The sequence below is a fragment of the Scleropages formosus genome, chromosome 17 (assembly GCF_900964775.1).
Source record: "Scleropages formosus chromosome 17, fSclFor1.1, whole genome shotgun sequence".
Classification (NCBI taxonomy): Eukaryota; Metazoa; Chordata; class Actinopteri; order Osteoglossiformes; family Osteoglossidae; genus Scleropages; species Scleropages formosus.
Genome location: NC_041822.1, coordinates 23,121,455 through 23,130,658, shown reverse-complemented (window position 1 = coordinate 23,130,658; position 9,204 = coordinate 23,121,455). Strand labels below are relative to the sequence as shown.

At 45.8% G+C, this 9,204-nt stretch overlaps 1 protein-coding gene across 1 annotated transcript; it reads left to right on the top strand.

The window, feature by feature from the left end:
* Positions 1-266: 266 nt before the first annotated feature.
* Positions 267-7,034, top strand: LOC108921866 (phosphatidylinositol 4-phosphate 5-kinase-like protein 1). Its single transcript, XM_029259618.1, has 9 exons — positions 267-391; positions 3,117-3,167; positions 4,521-4,675; positions 4,958-5,082; positions 5,273-5,307; positions 5,398-5,453; positions 5,552-5,664; positions 6,030-6,192; positions 6,449-7,034. The coding sequence occupies exons 1-9, from the start codon at positions 335-337 to the stop codon at positions 6,873-6,875; spliced, it is 1,182 nt and encodes a 393-aa protein (XP_029115451.1). The 5' UTR covers positions 267-334; the 3' UTR covers positions 6,876-7,034.
* Positions 7,035-9,204: the final 2,170 nt, after the last annotated feature.

The window sequence follows — 9,204 nt, the reverse complement described above, 5'->3', positions numbered from 1 at the left end:
ATTAAGGTTGTATTTTTATGCATTTTTAATGCAAAGGACGATATTTATCCCATTTATAGTGGATATTTTGCTGGAACCATTGCCGATAGCTTCCTTAGTCAAGTGTAACGTAACGTAGCCCCCCCCCCCACTCCACCACCACCCCAGGCAAATGGACACATGGAGATGTTCGGGGAGATGCAGAGATGGTGTTTCCGTGCAGGTGGAGGGCCCAGGGGGGCACCGCGGCCCACACACGCTGAAGCGGCGGCGCTGGGGGGGTCTTCGGCAGCAGTGGAAACTACTGGGACTGTTTGAGATCGACCCTCAGCACGAGTTCTACAGCCTCACCTGCATGATGAGGGAGGGCCTGTCGACCGCCATCCAGAGCACCATCGACCAGCCGCTTCCGGTGAGTGAGCGTAACGTTGCCTTCTCCCTTTCTGGACAGTCACTTATAAATACATTATAACCAAACAAATGTGTTATTATAAATACATAACTGACTCATTAAATATTTCTCAAAACAATTAGCTGAGCTGTCAAAGGATTTTGCAAGTTACTGTTGGTGTGTGATGATTGTATTGGTATGTATAAACATACGCAGAGGGGTGCAGTGACTCAGTGGGTTGGACTGGGTCCTGCTCTCGGGTGGGTCTAGGGTTCGAGTCCCGCTTGGGGTGCCTTGCGATGGACTGGCATCCCGTCCTGGGTGTGTCCCTTCCACCTCCAGCCTTTGGCCTTGTGTTGCCGGGTTAGGCTCTGGCTCCCCACGCCCCCATATGGGACAAGTGGTTTCCCCTGATGATGATGCGTGTGTGTAATGATCTTGGCAGTGAGCATTATCCGTTTATTTCCGAGGACACGTCAGTGGGAAATATATAATGATTCACTGATCTCTGTGAATTTCACCATAAACACACACAATGCTTTGCAAAAGTGTTCACACCCTCTGTATGTTTTCACGTGCTGCCAAAGTACAGCGAAACAGTCATTGTGTAGTTTATGTTTTCATTAAAGTCATATCCTTACGAAGCTAGATAGAAACTTTATCTTTCAGCTAAAGCACTGATCTCAAACACAGCACCAGACCAACACTTTCGTGGAACAGAAAAGGGCGTGAACACTTTTTCAGTCCACAACTGTTGACCGATGAGCTGGTGCAAACTGGTCAAGATGACCGGACAAACATCACTCCAAACCACCGGACACCCTCCTCAAACAGCCCTGAAGGTGTCATAACCAAAAGCAGCTCAATAAAATATCAGGCGGTGGGCTCGGAATATTTATGCCAGCAGCATATTTCAGTTTTTGGCTTTTCAGTCTGGAGAGAAATAATTTTGCCTTTAAATATTTAGTCTGAGCACATGTTTCGCTATAAGAGCAACAGCTGATTCAGCAATATTTGAAAACGTTTGCAGGAGGCTGCATGTGTCCATCTGACTCTGAGTTACTGAATTGGTTTTTTTTCCGACTCACATCATGATGGAGGGGAAGAAAAAAAGACACATCTGCTGCGAGCCCTTGATTTTTTGGAAGCCGACTTGCTGCCGATACCATCATTTTCCAAGCGCGAGCGTTCATACCCAGCTGTGTGTGTTCGTGTGTGTCCGTGAGTCATCACGTGGTGGAGAAGCACGGGGGAGGGGGGGCAGGTTTCATTCACGTCTCCCTGCGTCACTCTGAGCCCATCTGTAATTCAGAGCGGCGCTGGAGACACACTAATTACCCAGTGAGAGGAAGTGTGTTCTGGGTATAAGCTGCACCAAGGGCCTGTGGCTGCACCGAAGGTGGTGCTGATGGTGGGGGGAGGGGGGTGCAAAATAATTGCTGGGAACACGGAGGCTCCTCTTAGAGATGATGCTCATTCCATTGAGTCAGGATGACACCGATATCAATGCCCTCTTTATTATTATACACCATTTACACCAGCTTTTACCCTGTACATCCTCTCGTAATAATTTTACGGGAGTACGGTAAATATTACATTACCCTCCAGTATAAATGTGCATATCATTGCAAGCAGAATATTGCGCAAATGTAACTTTCCAAGTTGCTTTAGTGAAATTGACTATTATTATCATGAGTAAATAATGATAAGTAGTAATGATGAGGTGGATTTAACAAAGTATTTTGTCACTTGACTGAACTGACTGAATTAAAATTCTATAGAAAATTATATAAAATATGTGTGCGATGGACTGGCCCACATATTCCCCCACAGCCTGGGACCCGGACGGGGAGAGGAGAGTGAGCAGAGCTCCGTGTGTCACCGAGTGTCGATGGGAAAGAGAATCGAGAGCTCACCCGCCCCCCCCCCCGACACAAGCCCCAAAACTTTAACGAACTCCCATCTGAGTTATAGTTTCTCTGCTCACTGACTTGCTTGATGTTTGTATTGACCATGCTCTGATGTAGGGGGGGAGGGTGCTCCCTCGTGACCCCTCCGTCCCCCCGCCCCCGCATTGTGAGCCGTGCTGCTGACTCAGCGTGCGGGTCAATGGGCATTCCGTGGGGCCTTGCCAAGCCTGCGTCACACTGGTCCCAGCCCCCACCGCCCAGCAACAGCTGACAGGTCACCTTCACACACACTGTGTCCACCCGCCCCAACTCACACACCGCTCCACATCCAACACTTCACTTTACTAAAGAGGTGAACAAAGAGTCATGTTCACATCTCACTTCCTCACTGCTACCCGCATTCATAGCAGTGGTGTAACACCTTCTCAGGTACCGGGAAGACCAAAGAATATGAGCAATAGTAAAAAACGGAGTTACACACAAATATTGGGTGGGGGGGGCACATTAGTCTTTTTTGAATATTTATAGACACCCTCCCCCTTGTTATCCCTATGATTCAGGGCAGCCTTTTAAATATTCCATTTTCCATCAGTCAGGACTTAAAGAAGAATTGTTGTGTCATTTCTGTGACTTCAGAGAAATGAATAAAATGAATACTGATTGTTAAAGAAACTATGAAAAATGTTTTTAAGCCCAAATACGAATGCAGTAAATAGGAGGGTTACAAAAAATCCTCTGCATTTCTGTTCATTGTATATAATATATGGCGATATTTCAAATGGCCTTTATGTAATTGTGAAAAAAATGAACTGTCTGCAAACAACTGTTTCTCCTAGAATGAGCTGTGTGAAGAAGATTTCAGAATGGACATCACCCAGATACACAAGGTGCAGTCAGTTTAATCACTTCTTTCTTTTCTAATGTCTTTGATTTAAGCAAAAATGTTTTGATTTCAGTGTCAGTTATCCCTAATTCAGTGGATCAAATTTCATTTTGTCTATCGTTATGCATTTTTATAAACAATTTCTCATGAGCTACTTTACAGCAGTTGCTGGGGTCATTCAGGGGTCCAGGGAACTGAAGGACAGGAGCTGTCTTCCTTCCTCGCCTTTGTGCTTTTGCCCCGAAAAATAAAGCCACGAAATCGAATTAAAACGTAATTTTTCTAAGAACTTTGTCAGTGGTTAATACACCGGCTCCTCCTGTCACCAGTTTATGTATTTATTTGTAATTGGATTTTCTTCACACCTACAGTATTTTCTGCAATTTTTGTTCACTGCAGGACAAACATGACCTGTGTTTACAAAACCAGCCAATAGGTGGCAGTAAAGTGCATTTAACTCACTGCCAATGAGGGACGACCTCCAACATAACGTAACCAAAATTTTATTATGTTGATTTTTTTTGCGTTTTCCATTCGGTTCAGTTAGATTAAGTGTATTTCTGGCGTTAGTTTCTATTATATGTCAGTTTGTGGAAAAATATTCCACATTCTTGAAATTAGCATGTTTTGGTGAATTTTGGCATGAGGTCCCAAGCATTGAATTTTCTAGTACCTTCTGGAATCTCATACTTTCTAGAATGTTCTAGTGCCTTCTACAATCTTCCAATGGCTGTGAAGTACCAAACTAAAACTGACACTCTACAAGAACTAGTGGTATTTCTGTAATTCGTACATTTTAAATAATCCTAATCAACGCAAAAATCCACATAACTAAAAACTTTCAAAATTTTTGTTGCGTCATGTATCTCTTGGAGTGTCAGCTTTTATTAAACCCATCATCGATTGTGACTTATTGGAAATAGTGAGTTTGGGGTGATGAACTTCCAATCTCTACTGCGTTTGCAAGCTGAGGAGCCAGTGAATGTTGCTTTATCGGCGTTCGCTGTTACGCTTTACGTTTTGTGCATTATTTTGGACTGATTAAGATGCGAGGGGGTGCGGTGGTGCAGTGGGTTGGACCGCAGTCCTGCTCTCCGGTGGGTCTGGGGTTCGAGTCCCGTTTGGGGTGCCTTGTGACGGACTGGCGTCCCATCCTGGGTGTGTCCCCTTCCCCCTCCGGCCTTACGCCCTGTGTTGCCGGGTTAGGCTCCGGTTCCCCGTGACCCCGTACGGGACAAGCGGTTCTGAAAGTGTGTGTGTGTGTGTGTGTGTGTGTGTGTGTGTGTGTGTGATTAAGATGCTCCTGTATGAAAATCCACGGTAATCATGAGTGATGTCCATGGCTGTGGCCCCTAAGGGCTTCCGGATGCAGACATTCGCGGGACCCGTGTTCGCCTGGCTGCGTCGCTCCCTTGGCATGGAGGAGAAGGAGTACCAGCACTCGCTGGCCTCCCAGGGTGGCTATCTACAATTCATCAGCAACTCCAAGAGCAAGGCCAACTTCTTCCTCACGTGAGTGTGGAACCACCCACCCATCCTGGTACAGAGACCGCTGGGTCGCCGCACACCCTGGCCCCTTTCCTCCCACCGTGTTTCTTCACACCGCATGTTTGCTCTGTTAGTAGTGCTTCACCAACATTGTTTAGGTAGAACTCAAAATGTTGGTCAACCACTGTTGGTCAACAGTCAGTAGATGCATCAGATGGAGCTGAAGACCAAGGAAAGCTCAATTCTGACAGTGATTTTAGTCTTGTGTCCATGTCCTCTGCCTTCCCTCTTGCTCCCTTTCCCGAGGAACGACAAGAGGTTCTTCCTGAAGACGCAGAACAAACGGGAAGTGAGGTTCCTTCTGGCCAACCTGAGGGTCTACACGAAGCACCTGGAGAGCTATCCCCATTCCTTGCTTGTCAAGTTCCTGGGTGAGAGAGTCTGGCAGTGTGACCCCCTTGACCTAACAATTTCAAAACTGCAAGACAAAAGCAAAGTCATAATCTGCCAAAGCGTTGCTGCATCATCTGTATATGTTCACTTTGTAGAAATAATTGCGAAACGTATGACATACGGGACATATGTATGATTTGCTCTGATTTATTTTCTATTCTTTTTTAGGGGTCCACAGGATTAAAATTCCCCATGAAAGGGAGGTAATGGAGGATTTATTGAACAGAAAGGCAAACATCATAGTTACGTTACTTTAAAGAAGGACGACTAATCTGTTGGCGTTTTTTTTCCAGAAATACTTCATTGTAATGCAGAGCGTGTTTTATCCTGACGAGAGGATTAATGCAAGGTAGGGTGTTTGGTCAGTGACCTCACTGTTGACCTTTTGAGGAGTTTGGCTCAATGGTTCCCAGGTCTGAGCCCTTAATTTTTGGGCCTGTTTTCAAGGTATGACATCAAGGGCTGTGAGGTGAGCAGGTGGACCGACCCGGCCCCTGAGAAGAGCCAGCTCATCGTGGTCCTCAAGGACATGAACTTTGAGGGAAAGTTCATCACTCTGGGTAGGAGTTCTTTGACCGCTTGAACATCCGCTATGGCTCCGTTCCGATTAACTGGGTGACTGGGGGAAAAAGCTGTACCATCAAAAGAAGATGCTCAGCTCTCAAAGATGTTTACTACTATGTTGGCGCGTATTAAAAGGATCAGTTGTGATCAATTTTCGTTCTTCAGGGTGCTGACGAAATCCTTCTCAAATGCAACGATGTTAAGACCCGGGCGAAACAATGTGATGATACGTTTCAGCGTTTTGCATAATTCCAGGATGAGGATTCATATGTAACCAAATAAACTGCAGCTCATGATAACAAAGATCTCCACGTTCTTCATGGTCTTCACATGGTCATCCTTCTCCATTTGCTTTCTACAGACCACCAGCGCTCCTGGCTGCTCCGGCAGGTTGAGATCGACACAAGCTTCCTGCGGAGGCTCAACGTGCTGGATTACAGCCTGCTGCTGGCCCATCAGCCCTTACACCATGACGAGCGAGGCCGAACTCACTCCTTCGCTACCCTCATCATGCGTGCCAAGAAGTATGTCTGCGTTTGTCAGCTCGCTCAGAACTGCAGCCTCCCATTCAAATGTGTTTGTAGTTGGCGTTACTAATCAAGAACTTCCTGGTGATGCAGCAGGTGGTGCTGGTGCCCAACAGCTCCAGGCAAAAAAGTAAGGGGTACCGATGTAATATGAATGCTGATGGAGACCAAAGGTGTTCCCTCTCGAGTGCGTAAAGACAGCGGAGGTTGGTGACACCATGAGCTCCCCGATCTCGTTTTCTTGCTGGTCTAGGTCAGTGTACGCAGGCTCTGCCCCCACGGATTCAGACCCGCCCACCTTTCCCGGAACAGCGCTGGAGGATGGCGCCGCCCTGCTGGCAGAAGAGACGAATGCCCTTTCCACAGAAGGAGAAGAACCCATACCCCTAGAGGAGCTCCACAGCCGCCCCCCGGGGGGCACCGTAGACTTGGACCTGCAGGAGTTCAAGGCCCAGAACCGCCGCCTGCTGCCCAACTTCAAGAACCCGCTGCACGTCATTGACGGACCAGAGCTGCGCTACTTTGTGGGCATCATCGACATCTTCACCGTCTATGGCTTCAGGAAGAGGGTGGAGCACGTGTGGAAGAGACTGCGCTACCCAGGAAAGACTTTCTCCACCGTGAGCCCGTCGGCGTACGCCCGGAGGCTCTGCCGGTGGGTGGAGAACCACACCAAGTAGCCAGGGGACACGGCGAGGAGCACGAGAACTTCGTCTCGAGTACCGCGTTGCGACCAGCGCTAAGGGATCAATGTTCAGCCTGCCTGTTTTAGGTCTTTTTATGATCCTATTTTTAGAAAGTAAAGCATTTCACTACGTTTTGAAAACAGGAACAGTATTGCCCACCATTTCACTGTTTTATTATTAACAAACTGTCTGAAGAAAAAAAAAATGTAATACTTTACTTCACATAGCTATTTAATCCCAAAAAAAATTATTATTGCATAGTGATTGAATTTCCAGTATTAAATTAGTTTATATTCATATTTAAACTTCGACAACCGATTCTTGAACTTGTGCAGAAATACAGTTAATGAAGAATAATGAATCATAACCAGTTTTAATGGTTACGTTCACAGTTTCCCTCCTGTATCTGTTGTAATTACGTTATTAATATAACTGGACATGTTACACTTGAAATGTCACATATGGCTATTTTTCAATAATATATTCCCTGTATTGCTGCAAAATAAAGAGGAATTCCTGTTGACCAACCAGATATCGACTTTCCTTCCTTTAGGTTGTATCGCTTTTTCAAAGCTTCTGGAACAGCCTGCACGCACTTCATTTGAAAGCTTATATAACAGTGCTTACAGAATCGGATTTTTAGACACACAATAAAAAAGACTGAGTGTGTTTTTAAAATGATGGGAAAACAAGACTCTACTGCACACCAACTTCCCCGTCTTATTAGGTTAGGGTTATATATTGTAAAAGTATATCATTTATATAAAAGTACTGTATACTTCATATATAATTATTGTAAAATTCAGGACAAAATACGTGGAAATAGGGACTTGACCCCACACCCGTCTAAAGACATGCTGAAGGCAAGGTCACAGTATCGAACCCAAGTGCGGTGTTAGCGATGGGCGAAGGCCGTGTTCTGGGGTTTTCTCATACAGGGTGATGCCTCGTTGCCTTTTAAAAACCACCCTTGGGTTCGATAATTCAATTGGGACTGGATCCAAATCTTCCACAACACCTAGTGGATGAGTGGAAACTGAAAACAGAAAGGGAGACATCTGTACTTGAGCAGTTTTCTTTTTAGGTAATATTAAAGTTGTGATAATTTCCCTCAGATTCATAGTTTTCCAGTCACACCCCCCCCAGTCTAGAACCTTCCGATCTGCCGGCGTGCCCTGCTTTCACACACCTTCTTTTCCTTTTCTGCTGCCACACTTCCCTACCGAGCCCTTTATAATGGATTTCAGTAATAACAGTAGTTTCGTATGCGCATTCTTGCACAGTGGGGTACCGGGGAATGGGACTCAAACTAGCAACCTTCGGTTTAGAAGAGGGCTATATAGGCTACATGGTGACATCATATGTAGTGTGTTGCTTGGTAGAGAGACTGCTGGTGGTTTCTAAGGTAAAAACACTATTTTAAAATGCAGGAGTGTGTGAATCCCTCTAGGGAAACTGCTGATAAAAAGTGTCGGTGAACAGAAAACTTACAACAAATATAGTAGTTTATGGTCAGGGAGACCATAATGGAATAATTATAATTGAAAGAAACCAAACCTTACTGTTCCCTCCAAGGTAAAGCGCGCACGCACACACACACTGGCTGAAGCTGCTTGTCCTGTATGTGGTCGCAACAAGCCGGACCTGGCAACACAGGGCGCAAGGCTGGAGGGGGAGGGGACACATTCAGGACGGGACGCGAGTCCGTCACAAGTGGGACTCGAACCCCAGGCCCACCGCCACTGCACCCCCCCCCGTTCAGTAAAGCGGTACCTTGTTTTAAGAATTACTGTAAGGCTGTGCCAAAATTGCATACATATACCTTACAGAGGGGAAAAAAAAAAAAAAAAAAAAAAAAAAAAAAAAAAAAAAAAATAATATATATATATATATATATATATACACACACACACACACACACACACCCCACTACCTCATACTACTGTATTGATACCTGATAGATAAAGTTAAATACATAAGTTACATTTGTTTTTTTCTCAAAATACACCATATTTGGTCCATATTGTGTCCAAAGATCATTAGTAAAATATCGAAGAAACATCAGTTTCCTTAAATCCCAGTTGAAACACACACACACACTTTCAGAACCACTTGTCCCTTACGGGGTCACGGGGAACCGGAGCCTACCCGGCAACACAGGGCGTAAGACCGGAGGGGGAAGGGGACACACCCCGGACGGGACGCCAGTCCGCCGCAAGGCACCCCAAGTGGGACTTGAACCCCAGACCCACCGGAGAGCAGGACTATGGTCCAACCCACTGCGCCACTGCACCCCCTTCCCAGTTGAAACAATGTGACATAA

Bases quoted from the DNA above. Each gene is read 5' to 3' on its own strand.
- LOC108921866 (XM_029259618.1), top strand. From the start codon at position 335: ATGATGAGGGAGGGCCTGTCGACCGCCATCCAGAGCACCATCGACCAG. The intron at 4,676-4,957 runs GTGAGTGTGGAA...CCCTTTCCCGAG, and splicing joins AAGGCCAACTTCTTCCTCAC to GAACGACAAGAGGTTCTTCC. The intron at 5,308-5,397 runs GTAATGGAGGAT...TTTTTTTTCCAG, and splicing joins AAATTCCCCATGAAAGGGAG to AAATACTTCATTGTAATGCA.